This window comes from Melanerpes formicivorus, unplaced genomic scaffold (genome assembly GCF_026170545.1).
Source record: "Melanerpes formicivorus ecotype bairdi unplaced genomic scaffold, bMelFor1.0.p_v2 SCAF_13, whole genome shotgun sequence".
Taxonomy (NCBI): Eukaryota; Metazoa; Chordata; class Aves; order Piciformes; family Picidae; genus Melanerpes; species Melanerpes formicivorus.
In genome coordinates this window covers 5,121,419-5,140,242 of record NW_027142365.1, presented here as the reverse complement: position 1 = coordinate 5,140,242, position 18,824 = coordinate 5,121,419, and the positions used below count along the sequence as shown (strand labels likewise).

General features: G+C 45.1%; 1 protein-coding gene across 1 annotated transcript in view; it reads right to left on the bottom strand.

Moving 5' to 3' along the window:
* Positions 1-18,824, bottom strand: part of OXSR1 (oxidative stress responsive kinase 1) — a 108,016-nt gene that overhangs the window by 21,133 nt on the left and 68,059 nt on the right. The window contains exons 5-7 of the mRNA XM_068145932.1: positions 15,802-15,857; positions 5,592-5,701; positions 1,924-2,025 (exon numbers count right to left, since the gene is read on the bottom strand). Of these exons, the coding sequence (XP_068002033.1) occupies positions 1,924-2,025; positions 5,592-5,701; positions 15,802-15,857 (268 nt within the window). The remainder of the gene's footprint in view (positions 1-1,923; positions 2,026-5,591; positions 5,702-15,801; positions 15,858-18,824) is intronic.

The following is an 18,824-nucleotide window of genomic DNA, read 5'->3' as shown; positions in this document are numbered from 1 at the left end:
GGTGAAGACATTTCTCACACAAGCACCTATCAAGCCAAACTGATTTATTTCTTTCACATCACTCAGATATGCTAGAGGAAAGGAAGAAAATGACTCATTTCCATTTTCACTTGTCACCTACATAGGGATGAATGTCTATTTTTAGAAAAGGAAGCTGCACACAGTGCATTTAAATAGCTTTCAACAGCTATACTGCTTAGGGCAGCAAGAGCCCATCAATCTAACTGAAATTATACAGTCCACGACAGAATTCCCTGCTTCCCCCCCCTGCCCTCCTTGGAGGGCCACTTAATGCATGGGCCATTTTGCTGCATAACAAAACCAATCTGCAGTGAAATACAATTACATTCAATAAATAAAATACAGAAGTCCCCTTGCAGGCTGCACCACTGGAGCCCACACCTAATAGAACTGGAGACTCATCATTCCATCTACCATATGACAGCTAAGATACTGAACAGGCAATCTTTGTATTCAGAGCTACAACCCTCCTATTCAAAACACAATAAACAGAAGGGCAGCTCACAAAAGTATTGCAAATAATCACAGCACAGAAGGAAGTATCAATTAGAACAGCAACAGCTAACTCAGCAACACATCTGCCTGAGCTCCTCCTTGCTCTGTCTGTGGCACAAGCTTTAACTCCTGCACCACTCAGCTCCTCAACAGTCCTTGCACAGAGATGACACCAACCTTAAAATCAATTCTGTTCTACAAGAGTTAAACCAGTGCAAAGTCCTGGCATCTGAAACTGCACACAGATGTGCCTCTCCAAGTTAGTTAGGAGCTACTGGATTCCCAAATGCTATTGCAGCTGTGGGGTAGGAGAGGAAGCATCCAGGTTGTAAGAGGTGACATCCAACTTGCATAGCACTCCAGCAGTTAAGACTCAGCAAAGGGAAGCTTGCCCCAGGGTATGCCTTGGCACACACAGGACTCACATCTCAGGTAACCAGTATAACCATAAGCTGGGGAGTTACTCAGAACCCTCTTTACCTCCTCTTGTTTGATCTGGGGAGCATGCATCCCAGAAACAGAAGCAAAGCAGCCCTCAGAGTGGGGCCAAATGGGTTCAGTTTCATTACTGAGGCATGGATTCATCAGATCCCACAAAGGGGCTATGCTCTGTAGGACAGAGTGCTGCAGACCTCAACTGCAGGGATCAGTAACTTTAAGATGCAGACTGCCTGAAAAATCATCGTGTTGGAAGTAGTCCCTGGATCAAGAGTCAGGAAATCAGGAAGATGGCCAAACTACAAGGCCATCTAAACTTCAAGATTGTTTTAAATAAGATTTTTGAAGGGTTAGTGTTTAAGCAAGAACATTTCCTCCACCTGAACTTCAGTAAAGTACTCAAGTTGCCAACACCACACTGCCCGGGACTGGTTGGACTCGATGATCTTTGAGGTCTCTTCCAACCTTAGTGATTACTGTGATGTGGGACTTTCCACTGCTGCAGTGACTGACAGGACTGTGTTGTTGTTCAGCAAAATCAGCCAGCCTTCTAAGTAACTGGTCACAGGATTTCTGAGAGGCATCAAGGATTATCAGTGCAGAAGGAGGAATGGCACATGCCATCCCAGTGTCATGGGATGCCAGCTAACACATTCTAAATCATTATTTATAGCCCTAAAAACATCTGCTGCCTTTAGAGGCTCCAGGATCAAAACACACAGCGCTTCCTTCAAGAATGGTGACCCTGGTGAGACTCAGGATCTAAATCAGACCTGTATGGATTCAGACAATACTGATTAAGTGGTGTATTTTTAAAAGGTGACTCCAGATACATCCAAGAACATTGTGAACCCCAAGCACAAGTTGAGAGGACAAATTCCTCAGTGAAACATGCTGGCCAAATTCTTGGAACCCCCTAGAGAACACATTGGTCCTTGACCAAGTACAAGTATCTGGGGAGCTGCTCACCTTCATCGGCGGGTATTTATGGTACGGAGCGGCCCCCGTGGCCAGTTCAATAGCAGTGATCCCAAAGCTCCAGATGTCTGCCTTGAAATCATATCCTCTGACCTGAAAAACATTAGGGGATGTTAGTGTGTGCCTCTTGCATTCCTGCACTACAATCCCTTTCTTCTGCCTTTCCTCCTTTTCCCTCAAATACAGAAAGAGGAGCACTGCAGCAGCAGTGCAGAACACTTCCTCCCTTCTCCCCCTCCAGCTCCTTAGACCTTCAAGGAGGTGTTTTAGAAGCCAGTTTGATGAAAACTATGGTTGTGTACCGGGCAACCAGGACTGCTCTGCCATAAACCTCTCTGTGTGTAGAGTATAAAGGGGCACTGGGTTAACCCAGGCTCTGACTTCTGTACACAGACACAGGGAGTCATTAAACAGTATAATGAAACTCCCACAGTTAATAGATGGACTGTTATGCCCTTGGGACATATGCCTCACTACACTTCTAGTCAACTGCTTCATCAATCTGACTGCAAACATGCTTGATCCTGAAACTTCAGGACACACCAGCTCAGTAAAAAGCTCCTCATTTCTGTCTGTGGACTAGTATTTCCACCACCCCCCACTAATTAGTAGTAGCTTCTGCACTTGACATTAAGCACAGACTTATCCAGGAAAATTTATGGCATTTACTTCCCCTCATGCACAGGAAAAAATATTTCATATGCCAAAGCAGTTACTTCCTCGTTATCATTAGGTAATATTTTGGCACTGGCCTCTGCTGCAGGGGAGAGACATCATGTACTAACTTACAGAGCAGCCACAAGAAGCATTTTGGGCTGCTCAGAATGGTTTGTTTTTCTTCTTTCCACACTATGGAAAGAAGAATATTGAACCAGAGCAAAGCTAAGAGGGATACTGTGTTCAGCTAACCTGTCATGAAGCTAAAACCCTTCCCCTCGCTGCCTTCCAAGGTGATCTTGAATTTTGGCAAACAAACAAGCCAACCCACTCCTCTTGCACTGTTGTTCACATACTACTACATCTGAAGGGAAATTCATTACAGCAACTGAAATTTGTTATAGCAACAGGAGTCTATATGTTGCACAAACTTCTTCAACTCTGGAGGCATCTTCTTCATGAGCCTTAAGGGTCAGAAAGGTTTCTTGAAGTGCCTCAGGTTATGAACAGGTTTCAAGCTGTTTAATCAAACAAGCACAAATATCCACTATAAAGTAAAAGAACAGAGTGCAGGAAGAAATATGCTGTTAAGGATGGGGTTTTCCCCCTCCCTCACACTTATTTTTAGGGTTTGATAATAACTTTGGGACATCTCTAAGCTTTGTCATGCAGTTGGCCTCGCAGCACATCAGCTCCTCATTTCCCACTGGGATTTTTAACTGTTTAGTGGTTGGGGTTCTTTTAATTCTACCATAGAATCCTGCTTGCAAGTGAAAGCTATGCAGTTCAAAACTGCCCACAGCAATTCATCTTGACCTCTGTCCAATATCTATTAGTCATCACCCTGCAGTTAGTTTACTTCAACAGCATTTCTGTTCCCCGCCACCTTTTCTCTCCATACATCTATCAAGGGAAGACACATGACAAGGCAATGCCAGGCTATTGTGTGTTAACGAGCTAAAGGAACTTAATGATGCTGAAGGAAGCCAGGTGGAATTGGGTCGATAGTCTCTACACATCCAAGGCTAACCTACAGCAACCCCTTCGTCCTTGTTCCCAGGCTGGAGAGAGAGGCCCAGAGTGACACCTGCTGGAAGATAGTGTGATGGACATGGAAGGATTTCACAGCAGCATCCAAGCTACCTCCTCACCGTCTAACATTTGCAACAAGTTAGATGTGCACAGCCTTCATGGAAATGCTGGACTCCCTGAGAAAACCTGCCTCCTTCAGAAACACATCTGTTGCATCAAGGAGGGCAACAAAGCTGGTGAAGGCTCTAAACAACAAGCCCTGTGAGAAGCAGGTGAGGGAACCAGTGGTTGTTGGATAAAAGAGGCTGAGGGGAGACCTTTTTGCTCTCTAAAACTACCTTAAAGGAGGTTGTAGCAAGGTAGGGGTCAGCCTCTCCTCCTAAGTGGTAAGACAAGAAGAAATGGCCTCAAGCTGTGCCTGAGGAGGTTTAGATTTGGAAAACTTTCTTCCCCAAAAGGGTTTTCAAGCCCTGGAACAGGCTGCTCAGGGAAATGGTGAAGTCCCCATCCTGGGAAGCATTTAAAAGATGTATGGATGTGGTACTGTGAGACATGGTTTAGTGGTGACCTAGTAGTGCTGGGTTAATGGCTGGACTTGATAGTTAAAGTGACTTTTCCAACCAAAACTATACCTTGATTCTAAGAACCTCCCCATTGTCACTAACATCTTCTTTCCTCTTTTTAGTATCTTCCTCAAAATCTTTTTTTTTTCCCTGCTGTCCTGAAGAATGCATCCACTAAAACCACACAGCCTGGAGCACTGCTGTTAGGTCCTGGCCAGCCTGCACCAGGACAGGACACAAAGGAAAGAAAAGCAAGGGACAACTCTGGTCTGGTTTGGGAAGCACCAGATACTCTGGGTTAAATCATAGTGACAAAGAGACAACAACAACAAAAAAGCACAATAGCCCAAAAATCAGAAGTACAAGACAGTGAAGTAGTTCAGAAGCAAGCCTGCAAAGACAGCTCCTGACTGGGGAAGTGTCTCTTGCACTCTACAGTGTTAGACTCTCACTCCATCCACAGAGGCTGTAGGAGCGCTGTAATGCACCGACCCCTCAACGCCACCATGGGGAGCCACTGGAAAGGCATCACACAGTATCACTAAGGTTGGAAGAGACCTCGAGGATCATCGAGTCCAACCTATCAACACAGACCCCATGACTAGACCATGGCACCAAGTGCCACGTCCAATCTCCTCTTGAACGCCTCCAGGGATGGTGACTCCACCACCTCCCTGGGCAGCACATTCCAATGACAAACGACTCTCTCTGTGAAGAACTTCCTCCTCACCTTGAGTCTAAACCTCCCCTGGTGCAGCCTGAGACTGTGTCCCCTTGTTCTGGTGCTGGTTACGTGGGAGAAGAGACCAATCCCTTCCCAGCTACAACCACCTTTCAGGTAGTTGTAGAGGGCAATGAGGTCACCCCTGAGCCTTCTCTTCTCCAGGCTAAACAATCCCAGCTCCCTCAGCCTCCCCTCATAGGGCTTGTGCTCAAGGCCTCTCCCCAACTTTGTTGCAAATGCAGAAGAGGTTTATACATGCAGATTTACCAAGTGAGAAACTACTGATATTCTACCTCACATTTATACAAGAGGGAAGGGCAGGTTAATCTTCTTTATGCAATAACTGAGCTGTCTCATCCTCACCTTAGGGAAGAGCCTGAAAAGAAGCAAAGGGGCAACAAAACTCAATCTCCTGAACACTTCATATTCCCCAGCACATCCTGGCTGCAACAGGCAAACTGAAGTAGATTCCTCTGGTTTTAAGAAAGCCTTAAAGGATGACAAAATATCATCTTAATATGAAGTAAATAGGGCCATTGCTGACAACATGAGGTCTGTGGTGACAGGTTGGACTCGATGATCCTCGAGGTCTCTTCCAACCACACTGATACTGATACCGATACTACTGAACAGGGAATTCCAGGCGCAGATCTACCAAGGGGACATCAGGAAAAGCAATTCACCTGTTCCATAACTTCTGGTGCCATCCAGCAAGGTGTGCCCACAAAGGTTTTCCTGACTTTGTTTCTGGTAATGTCACCACCAGTGGCCAGAAACGCGCTCACACCGAAGTCTGGAAAGGGAACAAGAGCAGAGTTTGTTAGGAGCCCATCCCGAGCAGGCTGAAGGGCTGTCCCCTCTTTCCCCTCATCTTCCCAGCCATCCATTAAGCACTAGAGCACACAGTTACGCATGAGGAGTTTCCTAATAAATGAAGAATGATCAACAGTTAGCTGAGAGTGCTGGGAGATGAATGGTCTCTAGTCCACCATTCAATTACTGGGGACAGCAGAGCTTTCAGTGCTGGCCGGCAGAGAGGAAAATTCCACTTTCCCTTACAGCCCACTGGTCACATTACAGAACTCCCCCTGCAGATCTGCTGCTGTACAAACCAGTACTTGATTGACATTGGTATACATACAGAACAAGTCATAACTGAACTTCAGCTGGCATCCTGGTAACACTTTCAGCAATGAAGTACATTAAAAGTTAGTAGACATTGTAACATTGAATTGCCCTAACTGCATCCTGCAGAGTGGAGGTACTGGCCTCAGATTCTTTGTGGTCTATTACCAGAACATGCTTTGCTTGGTAATCTTCCATCACTGAGATGCTCAGTGCTTTAACAGGAAGTTGGAGCAGTTCCCAAGGATACAGCAGTGCTACTTAATAGAGCAACACATGTCTGACCATCCCAGAGGAAGCCTTGCAGGCAGGTATTCACAGCCTGCACAGCATTACCCTCATTTGAAACATCTTTCACAAGCTGAAAGATCCTCAAGGATGCCCCATGCACTTCCTGGTAACTGTATTACTGAAAAGAAAAGACTCTTTTACATGAAAACTATGCTTTCAAAGGTTACATTGATTTTATTTTTAATGCATTTAAGAATGACAGAGGAACCAGGATCAGTGAACAGCAGCAGGAGTGTGCAGGGACAGCAGTGGGATTGCAGCAGGGCTGTTCAGAGGAGAGCATTACAAAAGATTTGGCTACCAAGTCGTTCAAGAGAAGGTGGCAGACTTGACTTGGAGAAGCAAATAAATGAGGTGAGAGGGAAAGTGTAAACACAAAACTGTAAAAGTATTTCATCTCGATTTGCTCCAAGCAACACTGCTTTATATATTACTGCATTATAGACCTACAATGGCTCACCATCCATAACTCAATTTTACCCTCACCTCTATTTTACACACAGATTATTTACCACAACTGCTTGGAAAAGTCTTGAAACTCAACTGACAGTTAACTGTAAATGCAAAAGTCTAACTCAGAGGAGCCACAGAGTTACTCCACAGCTTAAGGATGTTATCCCATCCCAAGGAATCAACTGCAATGCTAGCAACAGCATCCACATGAGAACAACCCCAGGCTTCCCTCTGCATCACACCAGCAGCACTATGAGCCCCTTTGCACCAGGCTTCCAATACTTGAGAAGCACCACTGAAATCATCACTTGGAAGAAGAAGATGCTGAAAGCCTCCAGCTCACTTAGATTAGATGCTTCCAAGGATTGGAACTTTGTGCTCACTATACTAGACAGGGATAAGTGACAATTGACATTAAAGAAAGGTGCACAGAAATCACAGGGCTAAACCTAGCAGCAGCAAATGCCTGTTGTCAGGGTTTGGCTGCTGCTAGAAGCACTGCCCTGTCTTCTTCTGCAAACCCACTACTTCTCAACAGTGATTTTGCCTTGAGGTCTTCCCTGTGTGTATTCACCATCCCTGCTTTTCTCAGAAAACCAAACCAGCTTCCTAAGAAGTTCTGAGGAGAATTACTTGCTCTGTACTGCTCATTACGGGAAGGCTGGCAAGATCCATTGTTCTAAACACAAAAGCAAGTAGAAATGGCTTGAAATAAGACAATACTAACAGAAACTTGTCTGAGTGCCATCAGCACATTATCATCATGTGCTGTGCTTGAACTTGTGGATATTATCTTACCTCAGGTTTCCATGCAATCAAGTTGAGGGGAAAGGAAATGCCATTCAAAGTCAGAGCATTCCAGCAGTAAAAACACAAAAGTCCTTTGCACCGAGTACACAGCATTCACGTTTCACATCCAATGGGGGGGTTATAAATTCCAGATGGAAACTGTGCCCCTGTATCTGCCACATCTGAGGTCAGTAGAAGGCTTAAGTTGTATTTTGTACAGGGTTTGATTTATTCAACGTTTTCCAATCAATTCCCCCCACTCCCACTGAGCTAAAACAGGCACAAGCAGCCTGTGCGACTCTGCTGTAAGGAATGACTTTGAAACAGTCTTCTCAAATGTCATCTTACTAACTTTATCTCAGTCCCAGCTATTAAGATAAGAATGTGCCTGCTCTCAAGAAATATCTGCAAAGCAATAAAATCAAATCCTAACCACAACTTAGGGTTCAAGTCTGTCTTTGAGCCGTTGGTACAATCTACCTCTTGTTCTCTCTGCCACTTACCTATCTGCAGAGAGAGAGAACTCGGTTACTGCAAACCCATTTAACTCCAGAAAATGAGGAAAGTTGTGAAATTCAAGGGAATACAACAGCTCAGAAGTGTTTATATTTGCACTCTTCTTTGGGAGCTTGTATTTTATATTGGCTCACTACAGTGATAAGAGAAAGGACTGTATCATCAGGGCAAAGGAGGAATTGGAAATGTCTGGACCTGGCTTGCAATACCAGTAATCACCACTGCTGGGAATCCATTGACTGTCAGATATCCTGTGGGAGCCCAGAAATTGCAGACTTCCAGCAGTCTGATAGCAAATAATAGTCTCCAGGGTGTCTGGGTGTCACAGTCTCAAGCTGTACCAGGGGAAGTTTAGGCTTGAGGTGAGGAGAAAGTTGTTCACAGAATGAGTTATTGGTCATTGGAATGTGCTGCCCAGGGAGGTGGTGGAGTCACCATCCCTGAAGGTGTTCAAGAGGGGACTGGACGTGGCACTTGAAGCCATGGTTTAGTTAGTCACAAGGTGTTGGGTGACAGGTTGGACTTGATGATCTCTGAGGTCTTTTCCAACCTTATTGATTCTATGATGCAAGTGGTAGGATCATGAGTTTTACCAATTTTTTTGAGGCACTGTAAAAAGTTTCACCTGCTGAACCTGTTTCAGTGACATAAACCAAAGAAGCAAAGGCTTGCTTTTGTTTTTTAAACAGTCTACATACATAGAGTCTCTTATCACAGCAAAATCAATCCAGAATGGAAATGACAATTGTGTAGATGCAGGCTCTGCAGGAAGTACAGCAATTTCTGTCTTTCCCAACATAAACATCATGTGCTGCAAACCACATACCCTACCAAACGCTTCTCAGTGGCAATGAAGTTGCAGGTTAGTGTTTGCAAAAGTGTGGCATTAGGCAACAGCTCCTGCTATCAAGGCATCCAAGCTGCCACACTTGAAAACTATTCTGGCCACTTAGCAAATGCAGAAGGAAAAAAAAAATCTCCTCTTACTATGCTCAGGCAACCAGCACCAGAACAAGAGGACACAGTCTCAAGCTGCACCAGGGGAGGTTTAGACTGGATGTTAGGAAGAAATTCTTCATAGAGAGAGTGATTGCCCATTGGAATGGGCTGCCTGGGGAGGTGGTGGAGTCACCATCACTGGAGGTGTTTAGGAGGAGACTTGATGGGGTGCTTGGTGCCATGGTTTAGTTGATTAGGTGGTGTTGGATGATGGGTTGGACACAATGATCTTGAAGGTCTCTTCCAACCAGGTCAGGTCTATTCCATTCCATTCCACTGAATAAACAGACTCAGTCTAAACAACTCGCCAAGGCAAGAATGCTAAACCAGGAACACATCACAACAGCCACCAGTGCTGCTGTGCACCTCAGGGAGATACATTTCTCCAGTACCAAAAGTGGGACTGGTTTATTCAAATCTACAAGTCAGCCTTCAGAAAAATCACCTCTCCTCAGCCACCTCGTATTGCAACATAGCTATTGCAACCTTAATCCTGAAAAGCCCAAATGCCTGACACTGTAGCTAACTACTAGATAGGTATAAGGGAAAGATACCTCTGCACTAACTAGGAGCCTCTTTCTTCATAGAAAGAGAGATTGGCCATTGGAACAGGCTGCCTGTGGAGATGGTGGAGTCACCATCACTGGAGGTGTTTAGGAAGAGACTGGATGGGGTGCTTGGTGCCATGGTTTAGTTGATTAGATAGTGTTGGATGATAGGTTTGACTCTATGATCTCAAAGGTCTCTTCCAACCTGGTTAATTCTATTCTAAACCCATGGATTAGCCAGGACTAAAGCCTACCACCATCAAAAAGGCTCCTAACAGAGTTTAGTGGGATTGGATCAGACCCGAAAGCATTTCCCAGATTCAGCAGGGGCAGAACAAGAGAATAAACAAATCTTCACTTCAGACCACTCAGGAGTTGTTTTTAAACTTGGGTAGTTGAGATGATATCCCTCCTTAAGTAAAAAAAAAAGGCATTTCAGTAGATAGCTCTAAGTGGTTTTTTCCACTAGTGACCCTCCTTCTTGTTCACTTGTTCACCATCAGGAAATATCTGCAGCGGTACTTAGTATTTTTCCACAAACCTCACGGCTTTTAGAGCATTGAAGATGATTAAAACCTGGCAAGAAAAGGAGCAAGCCAGAGGTAAATAGCAATTTTGTGCTGAGAACACAAAGGGTGGTAAGAACTCGAAAGCAAAGGGAGATTAGTGAAGAACAAGAATTGAAAGCTTCCTTACTTTAGAGATCCAGTAACAGTGTGTAACCACACAGCCTTTAAATACACACTTGTGCTCCCAAAGTCCCACTTGAAAGGTGGATCTCTACAGTCACAAATATTTCTCATCAATTCACACTCAGAACAGCAGCTTTATAGCAACACAAATTGAGCTTTTTTGCAGTAATGTCAAGGCACATTAAAGGTGTAGGCAATCCCTTTGCCCAGTAAACAAAAGACCACATCCAAACCCAGCCCCGACTTTAATACAGACACACTAATGCTGTACAAAGCAACCTAAGAAGAACAAAGCCCAGGCTGGGTGAAGCCTTGGAGAAGCTCACAAATGGTTTCAAGAAGCACATTGCACAACATCTCTTCAGGAAAAGCAGATATTTCAAGTGACACAAACAAGAAGTTACTTCAGATCATGCTGCTGCATGGGAGGCACCAAAACTCTCCACCAACCGTGGAGAGGATGATTTTTGCAGAAGAGGCTCAGAGGTGTCTGTGACAAGACACCAACTGCCCAAGTCAGCCCTGCAATCAGCACTCCTCTCCCAGACTCAAGCCTTAGCCCTTGTTAAAACAATTTAATCTCCCAAAGTTGGAGTTTCCTAAGGGAAAGTGGGGGAATGACACTGCCTCCATCATAGCTCCATGTTTATGTAGAGCGCTATTTTCGTACAATGAATTAAGAGCAGTCAGGAACACAGTGAACCGGTGACAAGCTGGCATGAATTTGTGGAAAGTTACACAAATTCAGTTACACAAGTTTTGCCTGGCCTTAACTATCCCCATTTTATAAATAGATAAAGGGAGAGGGGTTAGGCAACTTGCCCAGTATCAATTAGCAAGTCCTGAATGACTTCGTGAAATCTCAATCTACTCCAAGCGCCTGGCAGCGAGCGGGGCCTGCCCAGAACAGCAGGCACACCGAGTGCCTTGGGCACTGCACCTTCATAGCCATGGGTTTAAAACATGAAGATACAAGGTTATTGCTCCTGCAACAGAGAAATCCCACATGTGAAGGGATGTGTGCCTTCCAGGGTGAGTGACAGCAGTATTTAATATCCCAGTGGATAAAATCAGAGGGGGGGAAAGAATTAGTCTGCACGCTGTCTCAGTAGGATGCTAATATCCTGCCAGGGTTGGAGCATGGTTTGTGCTGGGCAAGTCTCATGTACCCTGGGAGAGTTTCCTTCAGCTCTCCTATCCCTTCCCAGGCTATCACTTCATTTCCAAATACTTTATAGGGCCTGCACAGTTAAATAAACTGAAGAATGTTAAACCTTGCTTACTGTGAGAAGTGCCCTGGTTTATGCAGCAACGCTGGTGCCAATGCAGCTTGTGTTGATAAAGATACCCATGCAGTTTTTAGCCTCCAGGGAGCACATAAACAGCAGGGCAAAGAAGTTGTATGCTCTGATTAAAAAAAAAAAAGCCCAAAATACAATAATTGCCATGGAGAAGCTGGGACACAAAAGAACACAGCTATCTCAATTTACATTGCAACCACCACCAGCATAGCCCAGAACAATGGTATCTGGGAGAGAGTCCTGCGCTCTCCAGAAGACAGATTAGTTCAATGTGCAGGAAAACACTTCAAACTGAGCAAGCCATACTCTGAATTATAACAGGCCCCAAAAACTCAGTGCCAAGCCACAAGCCCCAGCCTGTGCCCCTGAAAAAAAAAAGCAACAAAAGATGTTAAGATGGAAGCAAACAGCCTCACTTGAGGTGCCACTGGTCAGCTGGGTCTGCTGAAGGCAATTTTATGCTTTGGTTCAGTGGATGCACGTTTTGAAAGCAAAAAGGGGCTACACAGCTAAAAATAGATAGAGCCATAAGTTAAAAACCACCAAGTCTGAAGACCTGGGGAGGAGTTTGCAGCTGCACAGGCCATTAGAGGAATTTTTGAATCCCTACTTCCAGCAAATTCCCCCAAGCTCAGAGATTTCTCCTCCACCACTTCACCTGCACCTGCCTCAGCTCCCAGTGCTCCTGCCGCAGCTTTCGGGTCTGACGCGCAGCCACCGATTCAGAGTCACGGACAGCCTGAGAAACCTCGGACACACCTTCACCAAGATGTTTTGTTCTCTTCAGCCTTAGCAACAGCACTGAGCAGCCCAAATTAAAGAAGTCAGAACTGTATGATCCTGCAGCAAAGTTATGAATTCCCTACGGTGTCCAAAGTAAATAAACTCCCTGACACATCGCAGAGGTAGAGCCCAGCAGTGGGGTTTCCTCCACCACAGGGTTGAATGTTTTTATTCCTAAACCTTGAAAGCAGCTTTGGAGTTTGTTTCCCCCCACCCCCAAAGGATTTCCTGTTGGAGATTTACATTCCTTAGACTTACATTTCTTCTGAAACAAGAATTGTGTCCAGCAGTAGGAAACAGAGAGGAACAAAAGGTTGCATAGGCCAAACTCTGAATAAGACCTTCTTAACCACTGCTCACAGGCAGTTTTGGTGGAGGGATGGAGAAATGGAAAGGAGTCATTGGGAAAGAACTGAAGCAGTTCTTTTCTGCTACATTATTTGGAGTTTTTTTTGTGCAGACCAAACCAGCTCCTTCAAGGGAGGTGTCCCATTCACTCTAACCCTCAGGCTTCATTCCACAGCTGAGCTTTTGTTGTTGTTGTTTTGGTTTGGGTTTTTTTTTTTCACCCCCGGTGTAACTTTCCAGTGAAACTTAAACAGGTTTGTTTCATGGGAAAGCAGTGATGTCATCCAGCTGATAGCTGAAGCACTCAACAATCAACAGAATTATTCCTGATATACATTCATGTTCTTGTCAAAGGCAAGTGCTTTGATCTTGCTGAAGCCAAACTTGCTTTGTTTGCTTTAGTTTGATTCCAGAATTTTTTTTTCCTCCTCAAAAATATTCACAAGCAATTTTGCTATTTCATCCTGGGTCAGGAGGAAAGAAAGCCTAAGTGTCAGAAATTCCCACAGAAACAACATGTCATGTTATGGCCAGGTCAGGCTCTTCTCTAGCATTCAGCCATTCATTTATTATTCTTTCTTTCAAGTCATCAGCTGCCTTAGCAGAAAGGAAAGTGCTTCCTGCCACTGCGGTGAACTTGGTGACCTTGCTCTGCTGCCTCATGAAAGGTTACAGCTTAGTCCTGGGTGTTCAAAGGAAGAATTTGCAAAGAGGAAACTTTGTACATCTTGCAATGTTGCTTTCACAGGATGTGCAGAGAGATGGATTTCATCATTTAAATGTTGCACATCTAAACCACCAGGAGACAGTTCAGGCCAGGGGGACAGGTACAAATCACAGACAATATACAGAATTTACCAGGTTGAGATCACTGTGTCCAACCCATCACCCAACACCATCTAATCAACTAAACCATGGCACTAAGAGCTTCATGTCTCTTTCTAAACACTTCCAATGATGGTGACCCCACTACCTCCCTGGGCAGCACATTCCAATGGCCAATCTCTCTTACTGTGAAGAATTTCTTCCTAATATCTAGCCTAAACTTCCCCTGGTACAGCTGGAGACTGTGTCCTCTTGTTCTGGTGCTGCTTGCCTGAGAGAAGAGACCAACCTTTGCCTGTCTACAACCTCCCTTCAGAGAGTTGTAGAGAGCAATAAGGTCTCCCCTGAGCCTCCTCTTCTCCAGGCTTAGCAACCCCAGCTCCCTCAGCCTCTCCTCACAGGGCTGTGCTCCAGACCCCTCCCCAGCATTGTTGCCCTTCTCTGGACATGTTCCAGCAAGTCAACATCTTTCCTAAACTGAGGGGCCCAGAACTGGACACAGTACTCAAGGTGTGGCCTAACCAGTGCTGAGTACAAGGGCAGAATCACCTCCCTGCTCCTGCTGGCCACACTGTTCCTGATGCAGGCCATATAAAGCCTCTGAAATTCATACGAGCAAGACTTAAAACTATTGATCAACTAAAAATTAACCAGCAGAAAAAAATCCCATCCCCCCCCCCCCATGGCCATGTATCTATTACCAGTAAGCTTCAATTAAATCAAAACTATTGATTTTACAAAAGAGAAAGCCAAGCCCAGGCACCCTTGTGGAAGAGAAACACAAGCAGCCTTCTGCTGGGCTGGCAGGAACACTTGGGAGAAGAGTGCACTGCTCTAATGGAGCAGCTATTTGCAGCCTCTCCCAGAACAATCCAAAGCTCACAATTACAAATCCAAAACCTTACATCTGGGCCCCATTATGGCAAAAAAAAAAAAACCAACAACCTGCAGGATGTCACTGTATAAAGTTTGCTCCTTTGAGTCTTTTAGAAGCCACTCCCTACCTTCCAACAGCTGCCACACAGGATGAATTATTTACACCTCATCAGAAATATAACAGCAGGCATTAAGAGCACTGAGAGACTTTAAAGGGAAAACAAAGCAACTTCAGGTTTAGAACAGAAGTCCTGTGTTTGAGATGTTATGTCCCATAAAAGGGCTTATTCTTACTGCCTTCTGCAGAGGGAGAAGAGCCACCTATAAAAAAGCTCTCAGCATTCTGTCCCCGGTAGAAAATCCTTCCAAAATGCAAATCCCAGCACACTAGGATGAGGAGGAAAACCAAGTCTCACAGGTTCTAAGTGTACTGTCCAAGAATCTTGCCTTACTTAATAGCCTACAATAATAGTTCTTGATTTCCAGAAAGACTGGAGTCTGTAGGAGCATGTATGAAATAAAACACCAGACAGGAAGGGGGGGAATGGACAAAACCCTGCACAGCACACAACACCCTTTCCCACAGATATGACCCATCTGAGGGCTGTTTCCAACATACCTGTGCTGATGCAGATTGTGACAGCAGTAACTACAACAGGCAGCTCCTGCAGGCACATCTGCATGAGCTAAAGTAACTGTTTTAACAGTCAACCCTACCCTGTCTCCCAGCTTGCACAACAGCTCCCACGATTTCCAGTCCACTCCAGCCTGGGTTGGGTTAGGGCAGTCAAACATACTCAGTTCAACTGAAGCAGACTAGGGAGGGTCCAGATGACCAGTCTGACTGGCAGACTGCAGGTTAAGGCAAAGCTGGAAGTGACTTTTTACTATCAGACATACCAATTTCTGTTGATGCATCCACTGTTCACCACAGTCCTCCTAAAACCCACATCATACACTGATGATGAATCAACAAGATCTGTGCAGTTCCCTTCCAAGTCTATGAACTTGCTTTTTTAATCTGACCAATTTAGGCCAAGAATTTTATCTAATCTACTAATTCTGAGGTCACAAGTCTCTGGATTTATTCCTCTGCCTGCCATTGTTGCAAAGAATGGCATTTTAAGATAACAAGATGTCATTATCTCGGGGTTGTTATTGTTTTGGTTTGTGGTTTGTTTATCCTCAGGGCTTTTGGTGCTGTCGGTCTTGTTTTGTTTGTTTGCCTTAAGGCCTGTGGGGCTTCTTGAAGCTTACATTTTTATGTAGATTTCTTCCTGATCATTAAATCATCTCTTTGGATGCCCCTCACACAAAAGTTTACTCAAAGCCACCAAGGAAAGTTACCTGCAATTTGCACAGAGCCATCTTCTCCAAGAAGAATATTTCCTGCTTTCACATCCCTGCAGAAAGATAAAGTAACAACAAGTGGAAGTCATTAAATCTTTCTTTCAACCAACAAAAACACATTAAAAGGTTATTTCTTCTTTCATTTCTTGCATTAGCACCTCCTACTTCCAATCATGCAGAAACAGTAGGGACTTCACACCAATTCTAACCTCAGTAGACAGATGCCAAGGGGTGTTTTGTATGATCTGTAACAGCACTTTAAGTACTATGCAGAGAAAAGATTAAAAACTTACCAGAAGGTACCCAGAAAAATGCAGGGAAAGTGGTTTACCCCAGATTCTTAAGGTAGTTAAAAATATGGACACAGGACCCAGCATGGGTGAGATACTTACGTGCCTTTTCAGATGGGGAGACTCGAGAGAGTGAACTGGTCTAGTCTCACCACTGCTAGATGTATCCTGTTCTTCCCTTACCCCAAGTCCCCTGAAGGAGCTCACATACTACTTCAGGAAGCCAGTTTAGCCCCATACACTGGTGAAAATCCAGACAGAAGGAAAAATGCCTTTGCTTGTGGCTTCATGAACTCAAGCACATTATCAGGGACAGGTGAACAGACCTGGTACAACAGAGATAGGGAAGGGGGGGGCAATCACTGGCCTTGTAAAGCCTGATTTTCCTTTGCCCAAAGTCAATGAAAGCTCAGGAACATCCAGCATGTGCTGTGAAAGTTATTGCACTATTCCCTTTCTAACACAAAAAGCACTCCTCCATCCTTGAGGGGAACACTACTTTCACTGCAAACATGCTGTGAACTTCCACAGCTTATTTTCACAGGCTGGCCCCCAGGCAAAGCCAAGGGAAGCACCTCTGTAGCTGATACCATCATGACTGCTAAGCCTGCACTGACCAAGAAGCTATGCAGACCCAAACCATATGCAGGTGCCATCTCCAAAAGGGTGCAAGCAATGCAAGTGCCTGGGGAATGGATGCCAGTGAACAGGCAGCAATTCACAACACACCTCACCTTGATGGCCACCCCCTGCACAGAAATAAAAACCCAAGCAGGTGCTCCCTTCACAGCACTCTGCAAACATTCCAAATCCTTTCATATACAAAAAAAAGTCAAAAGCTATTTATTCTCTCCTCCCTTGTGCATCACGAGATCAGAACCAGTGTGATGGCCTGGCCAAAGAGCCCCAGTCAGGCCCTGGAAATCTCTTCCTTCCTGGCTTTGCTCTTCTGAAGGAGAGCCTGGGCTGCTGCCAGTTCCAGGACAGGATAATTTTAAACACATCCTCTCCAGCATTAGCATTTGTTAGCTTCTTCCCAACACCCAGTCCAGGACACCAGCGTGGCATGGCTTCCCTCCTGCACACAGCAGAGCAAAAGGGAACAAAGCCTGTCCACAAGGTAGTCTCACTAAAGACAAGTCTAACAGCAAACTACAGCTGACAGCAGCCTTTACCCTCAAACAAGTATTTCAAGTCCTGCCAAATGTACATCTCTTGCTATCAGTCATCATCTTGGAGCCTAATCTCTGTTTGAAGCACAACTGTAAAAGCAAGCACAGGAAAGTATTCATTTGCTGTAACAATGGAGAGCAGCTTGGATAGATCCACATGTAACCACTGAAGTTCTATGGCAAGGCTGCCTTGAGAAGCTGACTGAACAGCAGACTGGGACTCCCAGCAGTAAAAAGCTGTGACAGGGATGCTGGAGTAAGAAGACAAACAGAAAACAATCACTGCCAGTCAGTTCCAGTCCTGCTCATTTTACACTTGTCACATACACGAGCATGCATTGAGGGCCAAGCCAGCTTTCCCTCCAAGAAGCATTATTCTGTTTTCTTCCTGCAACTAGCAGCTGCAGCACTTGCAGATGAGAATCAGCAGTGCAGTAGATGGAAACTCTTAAGACAACTGAGGGACCTGAAGGCATTCAGTACAACTTTGCACACATAGCTCTGGTACCCTCCTTAGCATCACTGGCCAAAATCCAATCAAACCAGAGCTGTTGAGAGTTAATCACACAAGATACACAACCTGACTAATCCCTGCACTCCCACTAACCATTCATGGTCTGTGCCAGTGAGGGAGTGGAAAAGCTCCCTGCCAGTATTTAGGAAGAAAATGCCTCTAGGATCCAACCCCATGAGCATGTGGAGTCATGTGAGCACAGCACCCACATCTGCTGCTTCCTAGGTAATGAGCTGGCTCACACAGTGTGAAGTGCACTTGGCACAGGTGCAGCCATCTCCAGGAATCCCCCCTCAACAGCACTAATTCAGAGGGAACACAGAGTGTTCAGGAAACTCTCCAATCCTACTGGAAATGTTTATCCAGCCAGCCAGTTCTCCTGTGACAGGCAGGATGCAGGAAGCCCTTACAAAACTGCTAGGGGCAGGTTATAGGGCAAGGAATAGCGTGTGCCCAGGTTGCCTCTTCAAGTCATTGTTCCTCTCACTGAGGATGGACACAAGTAACTAATTTCCTCTTCCATTTGTACTCCAAGGCAGCCCAGGATGCTGGAACATTTCCCCAGTAAGCTGGGCCCTGGAGTACTTTGCAGCCTTTCCAAACTTCCCATGGCAGCACAACAGTGTGTGCAGCTCATCCAGCAGACCTCACTCAGCCATGGGGGAAACACCAGGGAAGTTTTTAAGCAGAACTAAGGATGAAGCTTCAACCATCACATACTTCAGAGTCCAAAAACCACTGAAGCAAGTTTCACTGATGCAGCAACAGAGACCAGCATGCATCCAATACCATCAGACCATCCTACCAGAACAGGGCAAGCTGGACAGGCTTGGAGTGCAAAAGGTAGTGAAACAAGCACTCAAGACTGAATCTTATGGGGGGAAAGAAAAGAGCCAAAAGACTTTGGTCCCTTAACCTCTTTTCAGCTTCAGCTTGGACTAATTAATTTTTACATAGTTCCTCATTGGAAACAAAAGCCAGTAAATATGGTGCTTCAAGCTGGTTCAAGAAATTAAAGCAAGTTGTTGTTACAATAAGAAATGA